Here is a 27169-nt window from a genome sequence, read left to right on the forward strand (position 1 = left end):
GCAGGTGGGAGCCCGAAGCCGGGGCCTACGGTAGGGCAGGTGGGAGCCCGAAGCCGGGGCCTACGGTAGGGCAGGTGGGAGCCCGAAGCCGGGGCCTGGGGGCCTACGGTAGGGCAGGTGGGAGCCCGAAGCCGGGGCCTGGGGGCCTACGGTAGGGCAGGTGGGAGCCCGAAGCCGGGGCCTACGGTAGGGCAGGTGGGAGCCTGAAGCCGGGGCCTGGGGGCCTACGGTAGCGCAGGTGGGAGCCCGACGCCGGGACCTGGGGGCCTACGGTAGGGCAGGTGGGAGCCCGACGCCGGGGCCTGGGGGCCTACGGTAGGGCAGTTGGGAGCCCGAAGCCGGGGCCTGGGGGCCTACGGTAGGGCAGTTTGGAGCCCGAAGCCGGGGCCTGGGGGCCTACGGTAGGGCAGGTGGGAGCCCGAAGCCGGGGCCTGGGGGCCTACGGTAGGGCAGGTGGGAGCCCGAAGCCGGGGCCTGGGGGCCTACGGTAGGGCAGGTGGGAGCCCGAAGCCGGGGCCTGGGGGCCTACGGTAGGGCAGGTGGGAGCCCGAAGCCGGGGCCTGGGGGCCTACGGTAGGGCAGGTGAGAGCCCGAAGCCGGGGCCTGGGGGCCTACGGTAGGGCAGGTGGGAGCCCGAAGCCGGGGGCGGTAGGGCAGGTGGTAGCCCGAAGCCGGGGTCTGGGGGCGGTAGGGCACATATAGGCGGGGTATACTTTCTACTGTATATTAGATTAGAGGCTGTGTTTTTTTATTTCTGCACAGCATTAGCTCTCCTGAGCCTTTAATTCCATCTATACAGCAATATGCAGCAGGACAGATTGGATCCAGGGTGATAGCTGATCGCCACATCTGGGGTCAGGAAGGAATTTTTTGCCCCCCTGAGATAGAACTCTGCGGGGAGTTTTTTCGCCTTCCTCTGGATCTTTGGGTCCGGCGACTCTCATCTCAGGACATCAACGGACTTGTCAGAAGGTCTGTGGTCTCTACCGGTCCTAACCTGAGAGTCACTGTGATCAATGTGTCATTTATTAAAGGGCCGGTAATATTTAATTACAATGTTGCTTATTGCTCTTCAGGTGGTAGCCTGAAGCCGGGCCTGGGGGCGGTAGGGCAGGTGGTAGCCTGAAGCCTGGGGGCGGTAGGGCATGTGGTAGCCTGAAGCCGGGGCCTGGGGGCGGTAGGGCAGGTGGTAGCCTAAAGCCGGGGCCTGGGGGCGGTAGGGCAGGTGGTAGCCTGAAGCCGGGGCCTGGGGGCGGTAGGGCGGGTGGTAGCCCGAAGCCTGGGGCCTGGGGGCGGTAGGGCGGGCGGTAGCCCGAAGCCTGGGGCCTGGGGGCGGTAGGGCGGGCGGTAGCCTGAAGCCTGGGGCCTGGGGGCGGTAGGGCGGGCGGTAGCCTGGGGCCTGGGGGCGGTAGGGCGGGCGGTAGCCTGAAGCCTGGGGCCTGGGGGCGGTAGGGCGGGCGGTAGCCTGAAGCCTGGGGCCTGGGGGAGGTAGGGCGGGCGGTAGCCTGAAGCCTGGGGCCTGGGGGCGGTAGGGCGGGCGGTAGCCTGAAGCCTGGGGCCTGGGGGCGGTAGGGCGGGCGGTAGCCTGAAGCCTGGGGCCTGGGGGCGGTAGGGCGGGCGGTAGCCTGAAGCCTTAAGCCTGGGGCCTGGGGGCGGTAGGGCGGGCGGTAGCCTGAAGCCTGGGGCCTGGGGGCGGTAGGGCGGGCGGTAGCCTGAAGCCTGGGGCCTGGGGGCGGTAGGGCGGGCGGTAGCCTGAAGCCTGGGGCCTGGGGGCGGTAGGGCGGGCGGTAGCCTGGGGCCTGGGGGTGGTAGGGCGGGCGGTAGGGCGGGCGGTAGCCTGAAGCCTGGGGCCTGGGGGAGGTAGGGCGGGCGGTAGCCTGAAGCCTGGGGCCTGGGGGCGGTTGGGCGGGCGGTAGGGCGGGCGGTAGCCTGAAGCCTGGGGCCTGGGGGCGGTTGGGCGGGCGGTAGCCTGAAGCCTGGGGCCTGGGGGCGGTAGGGCGGGCGGTAGCCTGAAGCCTGGGGGCGGTAGGGCGGGCGGTAGCCTGAAGCCTGGGGCCTGGGGGCGGTAGGGCGGGCGGTAGCCTGAAGCCTGGGGGCGGTAGGGCGGGCGGTAGCCTGAAGCCTGGGGGCGGTAGGGTGGGCGGTAGCCTGAAGCCTGGGGCCTGGGGGCGGTAGGGCGGGCGGTAGCCTGAAGCCTGGGGCCTGGGGGCGGTAGGGCGGGCGGTAGCCTGAAGCCTGGGGCCTGGGGGCGGTAGGGCGGGCGGTAGCCTGAAGCCTGGGGCCTGGGGGCGGTAGGGCGGGCGGTAGCCTGAAGCCTGGGGCCTGGGGGCGGTAGGGCGGGCGGTAGCCTGAAGCCTGGGGCCTGGGGGCGGTAGGGCGGGCGGTAGCCTGAAGCCTGGGGCCTGGGGGCGGCAGGGCGGGCGGTAGCCTGAAGCCTGGGGCCTGGGGGCGGTAGGGCGGGCGGTAGCCTGAAGCCTGGGGCCTGGGGGCGGTAGGGCGGGCGGTAGCCTGAAGCCTGGGGCCTGGGGGCGGTAGGGCGGGCGGTAGCCTGAAGCCTGGGGCCTGGGGGCGGTAGGGCAGGCGGTAGCCTGAAGCCTGGGGGCGGTAGGGCGGGCGGTAGCCTGAAGCCTGGGGCCTGGGGGCGGTAGGGCGGGCGGTAGCCTGAAGCCTGGGGCCTGGGGGCGGTAGGGCGGGCGGTAGCCTGAAGCCTGGGGGCGGTAGGGCGGGCGGTAGCCTGAAGCCTGGGGCCTGGGGGAGGTAGGGCGGGCGGTAGCCTGAAGCCTGGGGGCGGTAGGGCGGGCGGTAGCCTGAAGCCTGGGGGCGGTAGGGTGGGCGGTAGCCTGAAGCCTGGGGCCTGGGGGCGGTAGGGCGGGCGGTAGCCTGAAGCCTGGGGCCTGGGGGCGGTAGGGCGGGCGGTAGCCTGAAGCCTGGGGCCTGGGGGCGGTAGGGCGGGCGGTAGCCTGAAGCCTGGGGCCTGGGGGCGGTAGGGCGGGCGGTAGCCTGAAGCCTGGGGCCTGGGGGCGGTAGGGCGGGCGGTAGCCTGAAGCCTGGGGCCTGGGGGCGGTAGGGCGGGCGGTAGCCTGAAGCCTGGGGCCTGGGGGCGGTAGGGCGGGCGGTAGCCTGAAGCCTGGGGCCTGGGGGCGGTAGGGCGGGCGGTAGCCTGAAGCCTGGGGCCTGGGGGCGGTAGGGCGGGCGGTAGCCTGAAGCCTGGGGCCTGGGGGCGGTAGGGCGGGCGGTAGCCTGAAGCCTGGGGCCTGGGGGCGGTAGGGCGGGCGGTAGCCTGAAGCCTGGGGCCTGGGGGCGGTAGGGCGGGCGGTAGCCTGAAGCCTGGGGGCGGTAGGGCGGGCGGTAGCCTGAAGCCTGGGGCCTGGGGCCTGGGGGCGGCAGGGCGGGCGGTAGCCTGAAGCCTGGGGCCTGGGGGCGGCAGGGCGGGCGGTAGCCTGAAGCCTGGGGCCTGGGGGCGGCAGGGCGGGCGGTAGCCTGAAGCCTGGGGCCTGGGGGCGGTAGGGCGGGCGGTAGCCTGAAGCCTGAAGCCTGGGGCCTGGGGGCGGTAGGGCGGGCGGTAGCCTGAAGCCTGGGGCCTGGGGGCGGTAGGGCGGGCGGTAGCCTGAAGCCTGGGGCCTGGGGGCGGTAGGGCGGGCGGTAGCCTGAAGCCTGGGGCCTGGGGGCGGTAGGGCGGGCGGTAGCCTGAAGCCTGGGGCCTGGGGGCGGTAGGGCGGGCGGTAGCCTGAAGCCTGGGGCCTGGGGGCGGTAGGGCGGGCGGTAGCCTGAAGCCTGGGGCCTGGGGGCGGTAGGGCGGGTGGTAGCCTGAAGCCTGGGGGCGGTAGGGCGGGCGGTAGCCTAAAGCCTGGGGCCTGGGGGCGGTAGGGCGGGCGGTAGCCTGAAGCCTGGGGCCTGGGGGCGGTAGGGCGGGCGGTAGCCTGAAGCCTGGGGCCTGGGGGCGGTAGGGCGGGCGGTAGCCTGAAGCCTGGGGCCTGGGGGCGGTAGGGCGGGCGGTAGCCTGAAGCCTGGGGGCGGTAGGGCGGGCGGTAGCCTGAAGCCTGGGGCCTGGGGGCGGTAGGGCGGGCGGTAGCCTGAAGCCTGAAGCCTGGGGGCGGTAGGGCGGGCGGTAGCCTGAAGCCCGGGGGCGGTAGGGCGGGCGGTAGCCTGAAGCCCGGGGGCGGTAGGGCGGGCGGTAGCCTGAAGCCCGGGGGCGGTAGGGCGGGCGGTAGCCTGAAGCCCGGGGGCGGTAGCCTGAAGCCTGGGGGCGGTAGGGCAGGCGGTAGCCTGAAGCCTGGGGCCTGGGGGCGGTAGGGCAGGCGGTAGCCTGAAGCCTGGGGCCTGGGGGCGGTAGGGCAGGCGGTAGCCTGAAGCCTGGGGGCGGTAGGGCACATATAGGCGGGGTATACTTTCTACTGTATATTAGATCAGAGGCTGTGTTTTTCTATTTCTGCACAGCATTAGCTCTCCTGAGCCTTTAATTCCATCTATACAGCAATATGCAGCAGGACAGATTGGATCCAGGGTGATAGCTGATCGCCACATCTGGGGTCAGGAAGGAATTTTTTGCCCCCCTGAGGTAGAACTCTCTGGGGGGTTTTTTCGCCTTCCTCTGGATCTTTGGGTCCGGCGGCTCTCATCTCAGGACATTGGTGGACTGGTCAGAAGGACCGCAGCAAGTTCTGTGGTCTCCAGCGGTCCTAACCTGAGAGTCACTGTGATCATTGTGTCATTTATTAAAGGGCCGGTAATATTTAATTGCAATGTTGCTTATTGCTCTTCCAATAAAACAGAATTCTATAATCTACATTGTTGTGTTTGTCTTTTATCTGATTTCTCCTTAAACGGCGACCATGATGGAAGTGATCGCTGCAGCCAATATTCCAGAAGTAGTCTTATCCTACATATAGTATAGTTTACCATCTCCCACAGACATGGCGGCAGCTGCTGCAGGGCAGGAACTATATAGGGGCTCCATATGGAGATCTGAGAACCTATAACTCCACCTACAGCGATGTCATCATGTCAGCTCCTATCTCCAGTTACACGTGTTATGGGGTTCAGTCTCTGATGGGGGCGCTAACATTGTCTGTGTCCTCGCGTCTACACAACAGACTGCATGGAAGAGACTGAAGACTGCGACAAGAAGAGCAACTGAGTACAGAAGACCTGGGGGGTCTCGTATAACAAACAGGAGACAGACAAGAGGTGTCCTACGCAAGGAAGCAAAAAGTAGTCATGATGACCCAATAAACCATGGAAGGGGGCGCCACTCAGCAAGGACCGGTATTAACAAGTAATGGCCCACATTTATACGGAATGATTACGGTTCAGTGTAAACGCGGCCAACGACTGAATGATAAATGATACTTCATTCGCTTATCGTTCATTGTATCCAAGCATAAAAATAATGGTTGGCGCGTTCGCTAGACTTCGATTTAAACAGCACTGCAGCAAACTGAACGACTGAACAGGTACTAGAGCCTCCATGCCTGCCCGTATCACATCTCGTATCCAAGCTAGAGGTGGTACAACAGGGTACTAGAGCCTCCATGCCCGCCCGTATCACATCTTGTATCCAAGCTAGAGGCGGTACAACAGGGTACTAGAGCCTCCATGCTCACCCGTATCACATCTTGTATCCAAGCTAGAGGCGGTACAACAGGGTACCAGAGCCTCCATGCCTATCCATATCACATCTTGTATCCAAGCTAGAGGCGGTACAACAGGGTACTAGAGCCTCCATGCCCACCCGTATCACATCTTGTATCCAAGCTAGAGGCGGTACAACAGGGTACCAGAGCCTCCATGCCTATCCATATCACATCTTGTATCCAAGCTAGAGGCGGTACAACAGGGTACTAGAGCCTCCATGCCCCCCCATATCACATCTTGTATCCAAGCTCAAGACGGTACAACAGGGTACTAGAGCCTGCATGTTCCCCCCGTATCATATCTTGTATCCAAGCTAGAGGTGGCCCAACGGGGTACTAGAGCCACCATGCCCCTCGTATCTCGTCTTGTATCCAAGCTAGAGAAGGCTCAACAGGGCACTAGAGCCTCCATGCCCCCCCGTATCACATCTTGTATCCAAGGTAGAGGCGGTACAACAGGACGCTAGAGCCTCCATGCCCGCCTGTATCACATCTTGTATCCAAGCTAGAGGTGGTACAACAGGATACTAGAGCCTCCATGCCCCCGACCTACCCCCCCCCCCTCCGTATCACATATTGTATTCAAGCCTGAGGCAGTACAACAGGGTACTAGAGCCTCCTTGCCCCCTGTATCACAACTTGTATCCACGCTAGAGGCGGTACAACAGGGTACTAGAGCCTCCCTACAAGGGGTCAGTCTTCCGCAATAAATAATGCTTTTGCTCTGATATTGTAATCCCTTATATCACTGCTACAAGCACACAGCGAAAGTTTCATCCCTCCGACAACTTCTAGGGGAGTGATTGGTGCGGACAATGAGTACAGTACAGATAGGGCTGCCTCCCTGTAAGTACCATGGGCACAGGTAGTGCTGCCCCTTCTTCTTTCGCTTTGCTCCTTGTAAGTAATGTGGGTACAGATAGTACTGCCTGTCCCTACATTATTTACTAAGGGAACAATGCTTGTAAGCTTCACTATAATTGCCCCCTCCCATACAGCGGGGTTATCGCGTTACTGTGACTCGGAAGCCCATAGATGACTGTCACCTTGCGGTCTTGTTCATTGTTATATGTGCAGAACTCTTGCCATGTTAGCAGAGCAGTCATGGAGGCTGTGATCTTCTAATAGATTTGCCTGTGAATACATTTGGATTTTAGCTTCCATTTGTCTCTGTTAGATCTTCTATTATGCAGTCCGTAGTTTCAGAGGCTTAGGCTGCCTGTCCACGGACGTTGCGGATCTTCGCTGCCAGGGAGCAGGAGTCTGCAGGCGGATCTCCGCGGTCAGCCTATCTGAATGATAGGTAACCGCGGAAAATCGCGGCAATTCGCAGCATGCTGCGAATTGCCGTCCGCGAGCGGAGAATCGTAATGATTCTGCACTCATGGACAGGGGGTCTGCGCTTTTGCATAGCAACGCTATGGAAAGCATGCACTGCACTCCCCACGGCCACGGGGAACGCAATGCAAACCCACCCGTGGCCAGGCAGCCTAAGAGTAGAGTCTCCGACGCAACCGCAGACTGCGCCTTATTGCATTACTTCTCCTCACCTGACCACCTGCTGACCATTGTTGCATTCTCTTTTTTTCTTTCTAGGCTTCCATGACGTCTGCCCGTCTGCATCTGGATGTCAGCTCCTTCGTTCTGTTCTGAGACGTTGTTGTGACGGCGCCGGCGGTGCCATGAGGGTTGTGCCTGAAAAGAATGCGGTCCGGATTCTTTCGGGCCGAGAGAGGGGTATGCAGGCGCAGGGAGCCCAGCGACTCCTACAGTGTTTGGTAGAGGACAAAACTCGGTTTATGAAATGGGAGGGCAAGGTGAGTGATCTATAAATTAATGTTATTGCTCTCAACCTTTCCTTAAAGGAGTAAGGAGATTCTCCCCAAACCTTCCAGTTAAGGGTCCAGTGATGTCTCTGGTCATAGAACTCTATTTGACGTTAGTCTTATGATCAAAGACTCACAGCAAACTCATATGTAAATGTATCTCTACCTGCTCTGCTCCGGTAGGCGTTTTATATAATTGGATCTGCTTCCTGACATTGATTACGTGAAACACATTTGCAATTAAAATATCATCTTCATCATGACTCGTAGGCAACTGGTAATTTAGCAGCAGAAAATGCAAGTACTTCAGTTACTTAATGGCTATGGAAACATTTGCAATGGAATTTCTTCATTTGATTCCTTCATGCAAAATTAAGCAACGTACGAAGTAAAAGTAAATCTTCCCTACGACTTCTGCCGCAGTAGAGTCTGTGCAACTCCTTCACATAGCTGGCTGTCCTGCTGACTGCACTGCATGCGACACTAGATTGGACAGCATATGAGCTTCTGTCGCCGGGTCTAGATGTAATTTCCAGTTTAAAGTTGTAGTAAGATGCGGTCGGTAATGGGAATAGAGACACAAATGTGGTGATCCCTGCAGCCCAGTGAGTTACATTCAGAGACATATGGTAGATAAACCACAAGGATGACTCTTCTCAATCACCGTTCTAGATCAGATCTTCTGACTCTTATCTCTTGTCTTGTTTACTTTGCAGAAGGTGGAACTTCCAGACAGTCCGCGTTCTACATTCCTACTGGCGTTCAGCCCAGACAGGTGAATTTCATCCTCTTCCATCGCTTGCCCTGGCAGGCGTGCCCGTATAAAGCTGCTTAGCCTGTTGGCAGAGGATCATTTACACGAGGCCTTCTCAGCTGCCAAGAAAATGTTGAATACACTGATCTGACCCCGGAAACATCCTCCATGTTTTATCCAAGTGACTGAGAATGTTTTTATTGGCGATGCCGTTGAATCGCTTACTTGAAGTGAAGACTTCATTAGTCAGACTTGTTTTTAGCACCCAGCAATGCTGTTAAAGGGAACCTGAAGCACCATCCCCTTAAGTTATGGTTCTCATAGGACAGCGGTGTACTTCTTATACTTACCTGCTCCCCACTCCTTCGCTGTCACCACTGGAAGTCAGTGCTGAGTCTTCTTCAGTCCACTGTTTTCTATAGGGGTGATGGCACACTGACTAAAGACAAGAGTTAGGCACTAACTTCCAGGGGTGACTTAGAGGGAGCAGGGAGCCAGGTAAGTATAAGATCTACAGCCACTGACTGCACCGTTACTTACTGATGCTTATAGAACATGACAGGTTCCCTTTAAATGTTTCATACGTTAGTTGTCATTGAATATCTTAAAGGGCTACCAACCTCGAGTGCTTCTATTAAAGGGGTATTCTAGTTTGAGCAAATAAAGGTTACTCGCTATATGATCAGTTATGCAGCTTTCTGATCTACCTACTGTATCAGTTCTTCACAATGTTCAACATCTCTGCTTGCTGTAAATCAGTAGGAAGCTTTCAGTGTTTACTAGCGGTGGATAAAAATCTGTCTTGATCATATGATGGACACAAAGATATGCCACTGCATGTAAAACGCAGCAGTCATACACCGGTGTGATCATCACCAGATCAAATGTTTATCTACTGGTGGTAAACAATGAAGGTTTCTATTGAGTGACTGCAAGCAGAGATCCTGAAAACCATAAGGAGTTGATACCGATGTTTTTAGTTAAATCCAGGATATCCTCTTAGGTTCGTCCACCTAGGACAACCCTTCATGGATCTGTACTGATCCATTGCTCCATGCAGAGCGATATATATAATTCAGTAAGCTGTCAATGTCTCCATTACTCTCTCTGGTTGTATACAAGACTATTGTCAGATGAGCGTATTATAGGTGAATGTCCTGGCCTGAATGCTACTGACACAAACTAGCGGCATCGTAGGGCTCTTTGTTGTGAGTTCTAGTCAGTAGACCCTTGGTTGGGTCAGAGCACTCGCTTGCAACATGAACATCTTAAAATGGCATCTAGTGACCAGTCGTAAGGGTCCTCATCTTCACTTAACTCTCATCCAAAGCAAATGGGCTAATAAATAGATATAAATGATATTAACGGAGTTGGCCAGTTATAAACTTTTGACGGCCTATGATCTGGATAGATAAACAGTGGGGGTTCTTTAACCATTCATCTTAATGGGAGCTTTGCCTGCGATACCAAGCCTGGCCACTGCAGTGGGAACGGAGCTGTCTGCTTCTTGCAGAAATCAGCTCAGTTCGCAAGCGCATCGGCCCAGGAAGCAGCTGATCGGTGGGGGTCTCTGGAAATAGGTTATCAGTGGTAGGTTGGTGGGGTTCTATTTTGAGAATAGGCCAACAGTAGTTAAAATGATCCTCTGGGCATGGAGGGAAAAAGTCTCAGACACTACATGCTGCTCTGACCAGCCAGCACTGATGATTGGACAGCACTGGTTAATCAGAGCAGCATGTAGTGTCTTAGATTAATGATGCAAACTGAAATACAATGTGCATCAGGTAGTCGGAGGAGTGGTGCGGCCATCTTTGTTCCTCCAGGCCTGCAGGGTCGCTTTATGAACTTGACAGTCCTTTTCAGGCTGCGGCGTGTACTTGTTCTGCAAGTATGTGCGGTGGTTCGGGGCCACTCCTGCATACAGTCATTACTGCATCTGATTTATACAGATTTTCGCACGCACAGCAGTAACTCCTGTTCACAGGCAGGTGATAAATGTATGTTGACTGATCCCCAGAACGGGCACACTGCTCCACAGGAGTCTGATGGAGTAAGGGCCGTACTCCACTACCTCCTTCAATCCCGTCGGCCAGTCATACGTCACCACTGTTCCATTCAAACTGCTTTTGAGTAGGGGTTCTGGACCCCCTTTCAAGTGATCAGTGAGGGTCCCAGCTGTGGGTCCCCAGGAACTATACATTTATCACCTCTGCAGTGGATAGATAATAAGTATTGGTATTGGCAGAACCCCTTTTAAGGGGTTTATTCCTAGATTTAAGTGTCTCATCAATGGTGGTCCACTAATTACGAGAACAGTGCTTCCATGTCTCCCATATGAACGGAATAGCAGTCACGCATGCACGCTGCTGCTCCATTCATCTCTATGGACTGCCCTAGATTGCCAAGTGCTATAGAGATCCAGTCTTATAGACCTGAATGCAGTGGTTACATGCCTGCTGCTTCACGCATACTGGGGCACTGAGATCCCCACTCATGATTTGGGGGCTCCAGCAGTCTACACTGACACATATCTGTCCGTCGAGGTGGTCCGTGGGATAATTCCATTAATGTAAAGTGCTGTAGTGGGATTTGGTGACGTTAGTGTGATATGACGGTTTTATATGTAATTGCCCTCATATCCATTGCTTTGTTCCTGCAGGACCCTCCTGGCATCCACTCACGTCAATCACAACATCTACATAACGGAGGTGAAGACGGGGCGATGTATACATTCTCTGGTCGGACATCGCCGCACCCCGTGGTGTGTAACCTTCCACCCCACTATTCCAGGCCTCATTGCATCCGGTTGCCTTGATGGTGAAGTGCGCATATGGGATTTACATGTGAGTAGTTAAACTACAATGAAGGCTTCATGCAAGGGGTATAATCACTCGTTAAGTTATATTTCGTCCAACCTTTCCTTATAGACTACGCCCCGAAGTACAGCTCTGAGGGAAATGACACAGCTATTGAAAAACAGTTTATAATCACACAAGTGGGCCGTCTGAAATCCATTAACCCCTCCCAGCAGTTTTGGAGGAGCTCTGTTCGTTCTGCAGGAAAAAACGTTGCGATTTGGAATGAACGGAGATCATTCTGCTTTTATTTCTGATTTCTATCAGGGCTAGCAACATGCTTGTGGTGTCGTTTTAAAGCTAGGATACGTATTCCTTAGGCTTTATTCCCACGAGCACATATGTGCCGCATTTAAACCCCCGGGCGCATATATGGAACCCATGTGGAGCATTAGTTTCCAATGCAGCCGTTCACACGGGCGAATATACGACACGTAAATACGCCAGCAGCACGAAAAATAGAACATGGCTGGTGCATATAGGCTCAGCCAAAACAAAGTTCTGGAACTATGTTTTGGCCAATATACGCCGGTGGGTCCTATAGACTCCTATGGGAGCAGGGAAAGATGGTTTTCCGGGGTGCGGCGTATTTTTTTTGCTAAAAACGATGCTTGCAGTCGTGTGAATGCACGAGAAAACGCTAGTCGTGATCACGGGAAAACGCCCATTCCATAGCTTATACCGAGCAGACGTAAAAACGCCTTTGCCATATATCCGCTCAGGGGAAAGAGCCCTTAGGCCGTTTTCACACAGCCAAGACAATTGCACGAGATTTGTGCGTTGCGAGATGCACCAATCTCATAAGAACATGAACCTCATTCGGAGGATCAATGCTTTTCCCGAAATGATGCGCGGCCTTTTTAACAAAAAACACGACTTGATGTTGCACTCGCTCGGACTCTTACACAGGCGCTTTTTACCGCGGTATAACGCTCCCATTGAAATCAATGTGGCCTCGCAGACATGCGCCCGATTGCGGCGCTGGACAGCGCTTTCCATCGCTGCGATTTTCGAGTGGAGTTTGTTCTATATTTGCACGTTTTAGCGCACCTCATCACCCATCACAGCGATGGGGTGCGTTAAAACACACTGCCGCAAGCAAAAGTAAAATTGCGGCGCTTTGCCGCGTACATGAGTGAGAGTGGCCTTACAGAATCAGAATTTCAGCCATTTGAAGTGGAGCCGGGAATACTGAATTTACACCTGTCACTTGTCAGTGTGCAGGGGGAGTGGAGCAGCCCCCAGCAGAGATGAGTTGTGATTCTTCTGTATATTTCCGTGTCGCAGGGGATGGGTGACATGAATTCTTGTTCATGTTATCACCCCCACATCAATCCTAAATCAATGCCAGCTATGCCTTCTATTACACTTCCACCCCTGCCCACCAATGATGACGTCTGGCCCTGCCGCACTGGCAGCAAGCCGGGAGATCAGCTAATTGTCGAGGATCCTGAGTGACCGATCCCTATAGTTCATCAATAGCTAAAGCCCAGAAGACCCATTTTAGTTTTCTAGTGTCTGCTTTTTTTCTGTTTGTCAGATTTGGGTGATGGGACTGTACTAGGGACTTGTTATGGGCGTATGGCTTCCTTCACACGCGCGAGCGCGATATCTGGCTGAGATATTCGGCCGATATTACGCTCATGTGATCTACCTGCGGTTGTGAAGTGTATTTAAAATAAAAAAAAAAAAAAAAAAAGCACGCCTCCCATCACTTTGGTAAGGTTGCAATCCTCCTGTTATGATCATGTGGACAGGGGTTGTCAAGGAGAAGTCTTTAAGCCTTTTGTTAGGGCTTTGGCATTAATAATTTGCAAATGTCCGAGTCTTCCACGGTAAATAATGGCCTCTCTAATAATTTTTTCTCCTTAGGGCGGGAGTGAGAGCTGGTTTACAGATAGTAACAATGCTATCGCATCCTTGGCCTTTCACCCCACTGTTCAGCTGCTTCTTATCGCCACTGCCAATGAAATACACTTCTGGGACTGGAGTCGGCGAGAGCCCTTTGCGGTGGTGAAGACGGCTAGTGAAATGGAACGAGTTCGGTAAGTTCATTATCCTAAGAGAATATTGAACAAGGATGAAAGGTCAATCAAGTGGCCTTTTAATTACTTGGGTCGTAGCCATCTATTTAATGCATGGAGGCCATTCATCTTGGTGGACCTGAAAAAAAAAAAAAAAGTACTGTTCCGAAACGCGTAGTCCTTTGCCTGAATGAAACCATTTTATTCATAATGTTCTAGCTGCGCTTCAGGATTTGTTCACTTTCCTTGTCCCTTCCATATTATTCTATAGGTTCTATAGATTACAAGCTTTTTAGTGCTGATTATCACTTTTCCTGTATGGCAGTTGGCAGCAGCAGGACCAAGCAGACCAAGCACAATAAGCTCAGCCATCTTGCAACCAAAGTAAAAAGCGTCAAAATGTACCCGTGTGTTGTCTCAAGATTCTCAAGGATGCATTCATTTATACTTGACATGGCGTGGCTTCTCCACAACCGAAAATGCGCATCAAAACTGTGTAAAGTTCTCATTGATGAATGGCTAAGCGCTGCCTGTAATTGGCTGAGTGCTCAGCCAATCAGCACAGCCCTTTCAGGAGGCGGGGATTTAAAAATCCCCGCCTGCTGAAAGTGCTGGACAGCAGTACAGGGGAGCCAGCTGGAGGACGCACCTGGGTGGCGGAGAGGTGAGTAAAGATTTTTTATTTTTTTTCACCAGCTAGGGATGATTTTCAGGGAAGGGCTTATATTTCAAGCCCTTCCCCGAAAATCCTGCTGTGGGAGTTGCCACAAAAGCACTGCTTTCAATGGGGCCGGCAGCAGCGCAGACCCCATTAAAAGCAATGGGATAGCATCCTGGACTTCTGCCACAGCTTTGGCAGAGGATTCCTTCATCCCCGCGGTTCTGTGACAGCTGTGGCAGAAGTCCGCGATATTTTTCCTTTGTTTTCAATTAGGCTAGCGCTGCTGCCGCTGGCCCGTTGAAAACACTGGCGATATTGCAACGTTTTTCTTGCACTGCAAGGCAACTGTTCTTACTCGCTCTCGCAGCGCAAGAAATAAAAACACCAGTGGGTGTGAGCCCGCGCGGCCCAATTTCACACTCGCCACCATGTGAATTCTCTGCGGATCTAAGGCCGCCATCGCTGATCGGTGTTTCTCCCATTGTTTTCAGTCGGGAGACATTGCATTGTGTGCTTATAGCATGTGATGTGATGCTGCCGCCAGCCCCATTGAAAACAATGGGCGCTGCGATGCGAGGGCACGCAGAAAAATAGAACCTGCTGCGATTTGTTTCCCGCATTGCCTTGCGGTGCCATGCAGGAAAACATTGTTCATGTGTATGACCCCACTCAAAAGATGGGGGTTCATATTTCTCACGATTTCCTCGCCCGTGTGAAAGCAGCCTTATGGGACCTAATTTTACGTAGGAGTGTTCGCCCCCTTCAGCTTTCGTACATTCAGCCTTCTCATAATGGTCTCCGATCCCGGTAGGTTTTGTTGCTTAGTATGTATTATAATTTCATGCCGGATATCTCGTCCCTATTATCGTTATCTTTTTTTTTTCTGTTACCTGTCGTTGTAATGCATTACAGGAAGCCTGAGAAGGATATAATTGCCAGGAGAATGTCCTCATTGTGTCTTAGCCTCCATCATTTATGAAAGCCTGCCACTGTGTCATCTCGCCCATTTTTTTTGGAGTGCCTGAAATCTGCAGCTGTTCCTGCTTCAGCCATTGTTCGCATGATTTCTGCTGCCTTTGATCTCCAGCGTGATAACAAACTGCTGTCTGCCATATATATCGGATGCAGCGAGGAATGGCGCGCTGCTTTTAAGATGCTTTTGACTCCCGTCGGAGCACCTCGTTCCTCATCTGCTGCTATTGTTTCCTGCGTCCCCATGTTATAGAGGTCACGTGTAGAACAAGCCAATCGCGGTATTATCAGCCGCAGACGTAGGAAGGGAAGTGATTGATAACGGCTCTGTGACAGCGTTTGGCACCATGTACCAACTTTAATTAATTTGTGAGAGATATCCCTTAAAATAGTTTCAACAAGTCGCGCCCTTTACCGCGCTCGTTTGAAAGACAAAAAGCAGAATGCGCCATAGCGATCAGATTTCAGGAGACGGTTTTAAAGAATACACTCCCCCCCCCCCCCCCCCCCCCCACATTTAAATAATATGAACATAGAAGCAACTTTGTAAATGGTGTTAAATAAAAAACTCTGATCTGTTTTGTGTCTACAGCTCCTATGCAAAACCGTGTCTCTCCATGGATGCGGACTGTAAAAAAACCCTGCCTGGTCTGAACCTGCAGCCTTCCATTTAGGGCGCCTGCACATGGGCGTATTTCCATTCCAGAACCTGGAGTGGGCGTCCGCCTCGGGGTTCCCCAGCAAATGCTGCCCAAAACGCGCTATTAAAAATCTCTTTTCTATGTCCACGAGCGGAAATCAATTGCGATTTTTGCATGAGCGTATGGAAAATCGCAGTATGCCCTAGTTGAGAGCAGATGGCTTCCATTGAAGCTGGCACTGTAGATTGGCTGGAAAATCCACTACATTGCCTAGCAATGGCACATTGCAATCTGTACTAAGCATGTGCCCGGCACGCCAGCCGGCACATCCGCAGCAGAGATCCGGACAGGTAAGCAGGGGTCTCTGGCCGGGCACAGAGTCAGATTCCACTGCTGGATCCGACCCAGCCATGTGCATTCGGCCATCCCCTTTCCTTTTAATAATATACATTCGGTAGGCTATGGACGACTTCACATCTGCGTCAGTACCTCTGGTCGGAGGTTCCGCTACAGATCCGGTTGCGAATACTGGAAGAGAAAAGCGCTGCATGCAACGCTTTTTCTTCCGTCCCAAAACCAGGCAGCTGGGCGGATAGTGGGCGGACCCCATTTTAGTCAATAGGGTCCACCCACCGCTGCCTGCAGGGATTCCTCTTTCTTGCTGTCTGAACGGAGCAGGAAAGTTAAATCCCAAGCGCAAGTGTGAAACCAACATTAAGGGTACTTTTAGACTGATGATCGTTCAAACAAATGAAAGTGAACAATTCGTTCAGTCTAAACGGAAGTCAACAACTGAACGACAATCGTGCGCTTCTCGTTCATCGTTCCATTTTAAACACTTCTCGTTCAAACATTTAACGAGAAGTGAACGATTCTCATTGAACGAGTCAATGATGAGTCTGACTGTCTAAACGGGCTGCACAAGCGCGAATGAGATGATGACGACGACGACAGTTGTGCAGTAAAACAGGAGCCTAACAAGTAGAGAACAAATAGTACGACTACAAGAGGAGACTACACAGGGTGTTGTAGTCTGTTACCATGGTAACATAGAAGCTGTAAACAGGAAATGATGGGATTTTTTTTATGAATAGTCTTTGAAATGTTTTCTGTTTTTCATGCATTGAATTAGTAACAAAAATTGTAAAATTGGACTTCTGTTTTAGAGAGACATTAACACGAGTCGCTTGTTGGAGTTTATCATATTATAAAAATAAATGTATCTTTCGTATTATAAAACATCCTGGCTTATTCTGATATACACTGCGTGGCCACTTTATTAGAGACCCTATCTAGTAGCGCGCTGGACTTCTTTTGGAGTTCAGAAATGCAGCAGTTCGATATGTCGTCCATTCACAAACCTCAGAAGGGTGCGCCAAAAAACCCCTCCCAACGTCATTAGTCCGTCAGCCGGACAGGAAGGGGTGATTGATTCATGCTGTTTATGCTAAATCCAGACCTCCCATCAGCACGGAGCAATAGGAATCTGGATTCATCTGACCAGGAGATTTTTTTTACTACTGTTCAGTGATAGTTTTTTTTTTTTGTGTGTTTTGTTTTTCTTTGCCTTTTTTTGTTCTGGAGTCTCACCTTTCTGGTTCTCTTAACAATGGCGCTGGAACGGAACTGGTTATCTGCTGTTATCGCTCATCCGTGCAAAGGAATGACAAGTTGTGCATTTGGACATGTTGATTGGAGCAGCAGTGTTTGTATTTGGCGCTAATCTGCTGGACTGTGCTGCATCGGTTGGCCAGAACAACTCCTGACATCCTCCTCTGACCCCTTTTGGTAACTAGTTATTACGATCACAGGATCCACTTTTCCTGGATGTTATTTCTTGATCGCATAATGCTCTGTATATTCTCCACACCGCTACACAAGAAAACCTCACGCTGTTGGCAGTGAAGTCTCGGCCCAGGCTAGTCTAGCATCGATGACCCGGCCTGGTTGAAGTCGCTCAGATCGTTGGATCCTCCCATCTGATGTGGATTCACACTGAAACTGATCCACACTCCGGGGTCACGGGGATAGTTTCATACAAGGAAGCTCCAATCATAAAAGACCAGGTGTCTCTAATAAAGTGTCCATCATTGTGGCATCTTTTTCAAGAACTCTGCTTGCTTACAGTGACTGGAACACATGCTTGTACTTTTTGTCATTAAAAAAAAAAACTAAAACTCCTCTCCAGCAACCATTCCTACTGATGAGTTGATCACAGATGGTCCTGGAGATCAGTAATTGTCCTAGTGGAGGGATGAAGAACAGCACTGAGTCTGTAATGCACACGACGTAGTAAAGCAAACTAACAGTCTGTCTATTATTCCAACAGATTGGTACGATTTGATCCTCTTGGGCATTATCTGCTTACAGCTATTGTGAACCCCTCGAACCAGCAGGTAAGCTTCATAATTGGGGTCCTTTTAGACGGGCAATTGTCGGGTTCTAAAGCATCTGACAGTCCCAGTGATTATCGCTCCCATGCTTTCACATAGGAGCGATGATCCTACAGTGAATGGAAGCAGAGCGGAGGTCTCTTCTGGCCGCCCGCCTCCATTCACATGTCGCTCATAGATTATGGGCTCCCTACGCAGGCAGTTTGTCATTTGATTTTTATACCTGCACAAATTGCCGAATGATAAGCCAACAAATTATCTTTCATTCGTTCATTCATTATATACAAGATGGCTAGATACAATCAAGGCCACCACAAACATGTGAATCACTGAAAGAAGCCGTGAAAGACAGGCAGGAATGGGTGGAGAACACTGATCCATAGAGTGACTGAATAATCATCATATATATATTCCCCACAATGCCTGCGTATGGACAGCATTTCATGTACAGCCCATTCAAGGGCTGCGTATGATATGCGGAAAAATAGAGCATGCGCGATTTCTCCTGCGTATCGATATGCAGTGTCCACTCGCAGCTGTGAATAGATGATGTGACTGTCATTGCCTCCATTCACCGCATGTTACAGGAAATAACGTCCGTGTGAATGAGCTCTAGGTGTCCAGTTCCCCTGCAATGCCCCCAGAGGGAAAATGCTTACACATGTCCATTAATATCCTTGGGTAGTCTGCGTAATGCAGGACAGGTCCTCCAGAGAGAAAGCGGCACGGATCTCTTAATAGTTCCCCGTTCTAACAAGATGATGAGAATCCTCTAATAGAATGTGCGAAAAATTGTTTTTTTCTAAACTGGACGACCCCTTTAAGCTCATTCAGTCGAGCGTTTGCTTCAAGGAAGATTTATGCTTGAAGTAGCTAGAGGGTCAATATCTCTATGCCGCATCAGCAATTTTTGATGTTGCTGGAAATCTGGAATATCCCCCCGCTTCTGTCCCCGTCCTCAGCGGTTTACTTGCCATGTATGTCTAAAGTCTAAATCTAACTCTTCACACTAGGCGGTAGACGTTTCCAATAGTGCATCGGAATACAGTTTCATTACCACCTGTGCGTACATGATCATTCGTCTCAGTTGTGGCGCAGAGTCCTGAAATGTTGATGCAAAACTTAAAAGGATTGTATGAGATTAGGAAAATCGTGTAGTCGGCACTCCTTCAGCATTGGCATGCTTGGGGCAAACGCCAAATGTACATCCAGGGAGCTGTTCCAACGCATAATGGTAAATGTACAATGCAAGCTCCGAGGAATGACTCTGCTGAAGCCAGTTTTGTATCGCATTATGAAATATCCATCCTGTTTAGAGCTGCGAAGAGACTCTTTATTAGCGCGCTTTCATGTCGCGGTTTGTAGTTGCTGTTTATTGTACGCCTCAGGAAAGCTAATGATGCATCCATCAGAGGATCCTTATGCCTCCATTTACCCGATGGAGTATGGAAGAGTGTAGTCTGCTACGCTATTCCATACATAGACATGGCATCCATTGTACATTCTGTATACGTCGGGACATCCCCACAACGTACACCCTCCACTGTTACTGCTACAGACCAAAAGTAATTGGACACTTGAACAAGAATGAAAAGTAGTATTTAGTTGCGTATAGCCTTTGCCACTAATGACATAGGATACTTTCTGTGGTATACATTCTACCAACCTCTGATACACTTCAGCTGGTATTTCCCTCCACTCATCCTGCAAACACCTTGCGAGTGGACACTTTTCATATTTCCTGACCCAACTTTCCAGTTTGGGCAAATAGATGTCCAGTAGGTTCAGGTCGGACTCTGTGAAGCCAGGCTAATCGTGGAACATCCATGTCCTCAAACCAACATAAAACAGTGTGGGATTTGTAACAAGACGCGTTGTCTTACTGGAAGTATGGCCGACCATTCCCAGAGTGTTACCACATTGTCGGCAGCACATTATTGTCTAGAATGTCAGGGTCACCTATGTGTTCATGGGTCTTGGCACTACAACTGTTGGACCAAGACCATGCCATGTAAAACATCCCCCGGCGACAACAGAACCTCCGCCGTACTTACCTGTTGGCATAACACACTCAGGTAAAGGTGTTTCCCTGGTGTCCTTCACACCCAGGTATGTCTATCTCATGTGAAGACGGAATAGCGTTTCTTACCTGTCCAATGATGACGCTTCTTGCACCATTGTAGATGGGCCAATGTGTCGTGTTTCAAAGAATTCACCAGACATTTGCAGGGTGAATGCAGGGAAATACCAGTTAATATGTATCAAATGTTAGTACAAAGTATGCCTCGGAGAGTATCTGATGTCATTGGGACCACTGAGTATTAACCTATGGAAATAAATACTTTAGATTCTTGCTCAGGGGTCCAATTACTTTTGGTAGGACAGTGCATGCAGCATATCCATCACCCATACATTTAGCAGTAGGCTTGTGTATTGTCTAGGATTCCAAATGGTGATCTGTCTTTTTTTTTTTTAACAGAGTGATGAAGAATCCGAGATCCCCCTCGACAGCGCAGAGATTCCCATCTACCGGCAGCGCTCCCTGTTGCAGACTCAACCAGTCCGTCGTACGCCGCTGCTCCACAACTTCCTGCACATGCTCTCATCCCGCTCATCGGGCACTCAGGCCGGAGAGCAGCCTCCTGTACAGGACTCGGCCACCCCATCCCCACCGCCACCACCTCCGCCCCCTCCCCCATCCACTGAAAGCAATCAAAGGCTTATTTATTCTCGTGTCCGCGACCGAACCCCAGGTGTCACCACTCCGTGCTGCCAAGACCCCGGTATGCTGTGCCTCTGCGTCCGCTGCTCTAGTGCACGGTTGTCTTCTTCCCTTTTTCCCCACCCTGAAGCGCCCGGTACTCCCTCCACATCTTCGGGGGCGACCTCCACTTCTTACTCCCCAGTACAAAGCGATCCCCAGCATTCTTTGGAGCGGCAGCAACACCACCAGTCCTCTGCCCAACATGATCACGGACTCCTGAGCCGACCTTCTGCCTTCAGTAGCGTGCACAGCAGCACGGCTGGTAACACACTGCGCAGTCTGAGCCTGGGACCTACACGCCGCTCACTCGCCGGGCAACCATCCCGCTATCAACAGCCAACCACTGATATCGGTGGCTCTGAATGGACTCGCACAGTGCTTAGTATGGGATCCCGGTCGGAGATAGAACCCATGCCACCTCCCCGGACGAGTGCCTCTTCCGTAAGCCTATTGTCTGTTCTGAGACGACAGGAAGGTGAGGACTCATCACCCGTATATACTTCGGCCACGGAGGGCCGAGGCTTTTCCACCACGGAGCAAGATAGCTCTTCAAGTCAACCACCTGTACACCCCACCACCACCACCACCTCCCGGACGGAGTTGCAGTGTGACCTGAGGCGGTTCTTCCTTGAGTATGACAGGCAATATGACCTCGAACCTGGAGCTCCGGGCACAACACAAGGGCAAGCTCATGAGATGCTTAATAACAATCTGGAACCTGAGCAACCGGGCCCTTCACATCAGTCAAACCAGGCGCACGGCGGCGAGAGCGCCGCGAATCAGCCTAGAGGGCACATGAATCGCTGCCGTGCGTGCCACAACCTGCTGACCTTCAACAATGACACTCTCCGCTGGGAAAGGACCCCACCAACCTATCCAGAAAGTACAGGCTTGCCCTCCTGGCAACCACCACCCCCAGTTCCTTCGCCAAGCACTTTCCAGGCTGGTCTGGCCGCTGGCAGCCCAGAGCAGTCTGGCGCCACAGGGGTTGAGAGACCAGATATAGGAAACCTACCCGGTGGCAGTGGACGTTTGGAAACGGGGACAGCCCAGGAAGAAAGAACAGTGGGTGTAGCTTATAATCCTGAGACTGAACACTGGGAACGGGTCTACAGTCAACCTGCTACTGTTAACAGAGCTCCGAATGTAACCCAAGAGGCCTTACCACAAGATCTCCACGAGGAGAGCACGGAGGAGGACTCTCTAAGAAGGTAAGACCTGCTTGGACATGGCAGAAGGTATTCGATACAGCAGGTACAGTCACATCCTACAAGCACCATAGACTTAGGCTAGTACTTGTAGGACCATGAATGAGGATGTAAGTTCTACGCTCATCCAACTCTGTCTCGGTGTTACCTGTTGAAGTTGGTGCATAGGGACTCATTTCTTCATAGTGTGTCCCTGCATGCCGACTTTGATGAGTGACCGCTCGAAAACAGGGAGTCGAATAAGTCTAAAACGTACATCCCCGGACTGCTTCCACCTGCCTATGAGCACCATAATTTAGTTTATGGTTCTCATAGCCTGTAATAGGTTCCATTTTTAAAAAGGAGCAGTCGGTTCTATTGTCCATTTTAGTGATTGGGTTTGTTCTTCCTGAAATAGAATTTTCTTACCGTGTTTCCCTGAAAATAAGACCTACCCCGGTTTTTGGGGAGGTTTAAAATATAAGGCCTCCCCTGAAAATAAGACCTAGCTAACCTGCATTAAAAAAAATAAATCCATACTCGCCTGGTCGCGGCGTCCCGATTCCTCCCGATGGTCTCCGGCGGCACTGCGGCAAACTGCGTCCTCCACGTCTGACAGCCCAACTGTCTGACAGATGTCATTCACTGAGTGGCTGTGATTGGCTCATTGAGCACTGGCTGTGATTGGCTAATCGAGCCCCAGTCAGCCAATCACAGCGCTCGCTTTGCTAGAGGCGGGGTATTCAAAGCCTTGTCACCAAGAAGAAGCTCAGATGTTAGAAGGGGAGGACGCAGTTTGTCGCAGCGCCATCGGGACCCCGCGGACCAGGTGAGTATAGGCCCTTCCCTCCCCTAAATAAGACACTGTGCCTCTTTTGGGGCAAATACTAATACAAGACAGTGTCTTATTTTTGTACACGGTATTACTATGCAGTTTGCTGAATTTCTGTTGTTGACAATTGGGCGTGGCTAATTTCCTTTTTGGGTTATGAGGTACACATTCGGGCATTGTTGGATGGACAGTTTCTGAAAATGGAGACTTAGAAATGTTTATGGCTTGTTGATGAATTTTATACATTTCCAGGCAGAATAACTGAGGGGCGGCAACATCAGTGCCAGAGTTCTAAGAAAAGATTGTGTTTCTTAAAGGGCAACTTTGGTGATTTTTTTTTTTTTTAGTTTTTCTCTCGTTCATTATGTAGTTATCCTCCAGTATATATGAGTCGGCCGGTGTTACCCTGGTTGGTTGTTACTTTCTATCTGGAATTCCTGCCCTATGATCTCACTTCTGACTTGCTCAGATCTACTTGGGTTCGTGTATTCTTAAACTAGTTGGTTTTGCAGTGATCATAACTCCTGTGACGGACCCTGCCATATATGCTCTTCAGAGGGGGACGACGACGACACTCAACACAGTTACTGCTGATGAGTAGAGCTTCTAACACACACAGTTCTAATGAGGGGGATCATACTTCAACCTGATTGTGTAATTATGGGCTGTAGTATATAGAAGACAGAAGGCGATGGCAGTGTCCTCCCTGCAGGCAGAGATGGTACAGGTTGTAGCTGATCATGTAATGCTGTGCTGATGCATTATGGGATTGATACCACAGAACAGTAAAGGTGACATCAAGATGGTGCCTGATGAGCATTGGACAGGAGGCTGCACTTCATGGAAGTGACTGTAATATACATAGAAGACCTCCAGAGTGTGACGGAGACAATCAGGCGAGGGGGTGCAGCGATTGAAAAATGTTTTTTTGCCGGAGTAGCCCTTTAAGGAATGCAAGTATGTGTTGAGACTGCGATGTCAGGAGAGCCGACGGTTCCTCTTTAACCACTGGCTTCCGATGTAGGATGACTTGACGAGCTGTAGTAATTACCGCTTTCAATCATGGCGGCGTGTAAACGTTCCTGTTTGACTGCATCTTCTCATGTGCTAAAAATTGCAACAGTGTGTCTAATATAATTGCTCGATACTGTTAATAACCGGGGTGTGCCGCGCCTGCTGCGCCAGGTGACACTGATGATAGCTGCATGGAAGTAATTGGCCTCCTCCGTGCTGGAGCGTATGATACAATGGGGGGGCAGAAGCGTATGCCGGGTCATAGCGGAAGAGGGCGACTTTTCGTAGCTGGTTTCTGGTAAAAGAAGCTAACGCTTGCCGTTGGGTGATGAGTCCTCCTACCTCCGGGACTGGACCGCGTCAGCCATCGTCTATTTAGCAGTGAGCAGATCCAATTCATATGCAACAAAAACCCAAAGTGGATCCCACAGGTAGATCCCTCTGAGCCTGTAGATCCAGACGTCTTATGTCTGAGTGTTGCCGATAACCGACGACTCCATTTTTTAGGTGTAGTGCAATTTATACTGCTCAAAAACCAAAATCTGGAGAACACGTAAATCGCACAGCGGATATCCATGAGCGAAAGTCACACGCTGAATGTGAACGTGCTTCGCTCGTGGCAGGCCGGACGTTCTCTGATGAATGCCAATCAAGCTGCCCAGTGCCGGACTGTGAGTGCAGGTCCCACTAGAGGAAGTCGGACCCTTGTGGAGTCTGTATATGATGGTCTGCTCAGTAGTTCGCTGGAGGTCCTTCTGTAGGGCTCCTTCTGTTCCTCCAGTCCCTTCAGTCCTGATGTTGGGTTGATGCCCTTCTACACTTCTGTGCAGCTCTCCTCCTGTAACGGCCATGTCCTGGTATCTGCTCCATGCTCCTGAGACCCGTCAAACCACCTTCTGATGGCATGTTGGGATGTGTCATCCAGGAGGAGCAGGACTACCTGTACAACCCGATTTGGATTCAAGTAGCGCCCCCTGTCTACCAGTAGTGACAAGGACACCAGCGAAACACAGAACTAGAGAAGAATTGGGAAGGTGAAGGAGAGGAATAGTCTTCATTCCCTTTTCGGGATGTCTTGGGGCCCACAGACGGATCTTTGCTGCGGAATCCACGGTGGGCCTCCGCACTGCGGGTCCGCAGCAAATACCGCCCATAGCATGCTATGGGAAACCAATTCTTCCTGCACACTTGCGGAAACCAATTGTGGTTTCTGCAAGCGGAGGAAAAATCACAGCATGCTCCAATTTTCCGCGGATTCCGCGCGGACTGCTTCCATTGAAGTCAATAGAAGCCGTCCGATCCGCGGTCCGTCCGCAGTACTGATTGAAAGCTGAAAGTAATAATAATAATCTTTATTTGTATATCGCCAACATATTCCGCAGCGCTTACATAGACAGGGGGGAATACAGAAAGACAAAAGGACAAACATTACAGAACCACGGTTACATAGTAATCAGTTGATGGACTCAGTAGGGGTGAGGGTCCTGCTCCAACGAGCTTACATACAAGTAATGGGGTGATACAGAAGGTAAAGGGGCTGGAGATGTGCACTGTATGGCGAGGTGGAGAGTGAGGGATGCTATACACATAGACAATGGTCAGACATTTAGCCGTGTGACGGCAGAAACAGTATGACTGCAGGAGCGGTTTATGATGGCGGTTAGCAGGGATTGCAGTCAGTAGGTCAGGGAGCATGTTATCAGGCGGAGTACAGAGGGGTTTGTTTAGGGAATGCGGTATGCCTCTCTGAAGAGGTGCATTTTTAGAGCACGCCTGAAGTTCTGCGAGTCCTGGATTGCTCGGGTAGCATTTGGTAGCGCGTTCCAGAGGACCGGTGCTGCTCTGGAGAAGTCTTGGAGGCGGGAATGAGAAGTTCGAATTAAAGGGGCGCTCAGTCTGGTTTCATTAGCAGAGCAGAGAGCCCAGGCTGGGTGAGGATTGAGATGAGGTAGGCGATATAGGGGGGCGCTGCACTGTGGAGGGCTTTAGTACAGGTATGAGCGGACGCCGCTGCTCTCAGGGCCGTGTAGGCGGCCTTACGGTCTCCTCTCCGGCGCTCCTGCTGTCACTTTCATTTGCACCAACAGAGGTGAATTCACAATCTCTTCGGCTTCCTAAAGGCCCATTCAGACATAACAATTGTCGCGCATAACTTGTTCAAACAAACGAAAAAAGCGCGATAATCGTTACGTCTAAACGCAAAGCCATTGTGCGCCATTTTGTTTACTTTTCATTGTTTGCTCAATTTCAACCAGCATTAAACATCATCGTTGGTTCGCTGACATCTCGCTGCGTCTAAATGCTCCCCCATAAATGTGAAGCGCTGAGTGAGAAGTGAGCGATACTCTGCGGTGAGCTGCCTGTCTAAACGCTCTGCATGAGCGCGGACAACCAGCGGTGACGTCACCCGCTCCTGCAGATAGCTTAGCCGACAGTCATCCCGTGTAAATGGAGTATTGGGGTGCTATTACAAGAGCGCCATTTAACGCTCGTGTGATGGCGCTAATTGCTAACTGCTCCTGGGCTTGCAGGTTCAGTCCGGCAATCGTCTGCAAACTGTACAAAATAAGGACATGCTGCGTATTTTTATTTATTTTTGCCACAAGAGAAAAATTGCCCATCTAAATAGACCCACTGCAAACAACGGGGTCTGTTTTAGTGCGCCCCACAACGTACCGGACACAATGCTAGAATATCGTCCGTGTTTAGACAGTCTTGGCTTGTTATACCCTAATGGAGTAACTAGAACGCACTTTTCTGACACAATGCCTTCTTGATATTGCTTCTTGCCACTTGGTGGCGCTGCAGGTCAAGCAGTGATTGCTGTCCGCCCATAGAGCCGCTTGCCAGCATCGCTCCGGAGCCGTTGGGAGATATTTTGGCGTTTAGTGCCCTGAAGACCCTGCCGCAGAATGTCTTTGGGGTAGCTGTGCTGGCCCGCTCTGGGATCAGGGGGTCGTTTTTAATGGATCTTCACTGTGACCACACAGCAATACATTTTGTAGATCCAAAAACCTTCATCACATCGCCGTTGTTCCAAGTTTAAGGGCCCTTTTACACGTTTAAGTGCCCGGCGGTCGTCCCAGCAATCGGCGCTCCTTCGTTTTCGTACATAAGCGATAATCACTGAAGGGAAGAGCAATGCGCTGGAGATCACTCCCGGCCGCCCGCCTCCATTCACAGTAAGCAGGCAGTCCTGCATAGATTAACGACTGTTTACACAAAACAAACAAATTATCGTTCGTTTGAGTTGTCGGCCGCGTTTACACGGAACGATTATCGCTCAGTTTCGCACGATCGAGCCTTTAACTGATCGTAATCATTCCATGTCAAAGGGCCGGAACACTTATCCATAATTGTGTGGATATGGTCTGATTGCCGGGAGCCACACCGATGGTAAGAATGGGGGCCCCATGTGTTACTGAATGATGGAGCCGCAGTCGGGGATCTGCTCTACGGCTCCATTCATTCCTCCGCTAGTCGGTAATAGCTGATTTCTGCAATTCACTGTTAGATGAATGGAGCAGCAGCGCGCCCGCTCAACCGCTGTTTGAGGGTAATCTGGACCCCATTCTTTTTAACAGTAGTGGTCCCAGCAGTCCCACCCCCACCA

At 51.9% G+C, this 27169-nt stretch overlaps 1 protein-coding gene across 2 annotated transcripts in view; it reads left to right on the forward strand.

Moving 5' to 3' along the window:
- Positions 1 to 27169, forward strand: part of AMBRA1 (autophagy and beclin 1 regulator 1) — a 115786-nt gene that overhangs the window by 20805 nt on the left and 67812 nt on the right. For both annotated transcript variants that reach the window (XM_066583394.1, XM_066583395.1), the window contains exons 2-7: positions 7230 to 7450; positions 8176 to 8234; positions 10873 to 11056; positions 12941 to 13113; positions 17696 to 17762; positions 20239 to 21734. In XM_066583394.1, the coding sequence (XP_066439491.1) occupies positions 7316 to 7450; positions 8176 to 8234; positions 10873 to 11056; positions 12941 to 13113; positions 17696 to 17762; positions 20239 to 21734 (2114 nt within the window). In that variant the 5' untranslated portion in view covers positions 7230 to 7315. The remainder of the gene's footprint in view (positions 1 to 7229; positions 7451 to 8175; positions 8235 to 10872; positions 11057 to 12940; positions 13114 to 17695; positions 17763 to 20238; positions 21735 to 27169) is intronic.

The sequence above is a fragment of the Eleutherodactylus coqui genome, chromosome 11 (genome assembly GCF_035609145.1).
Source record: "Eleutherodactylus coqui strain aEleCoq1 chromosome 11, aEleCoq1.hap1, whole genome shotgun sequence".
NCBI classification, from domain to species: Eukaryota; Metazoa; Chordata; class Amphibia; order Anura; family Eleutherodactylidae; genus Eleutherodactylus; species Eleutherodactylus coqui.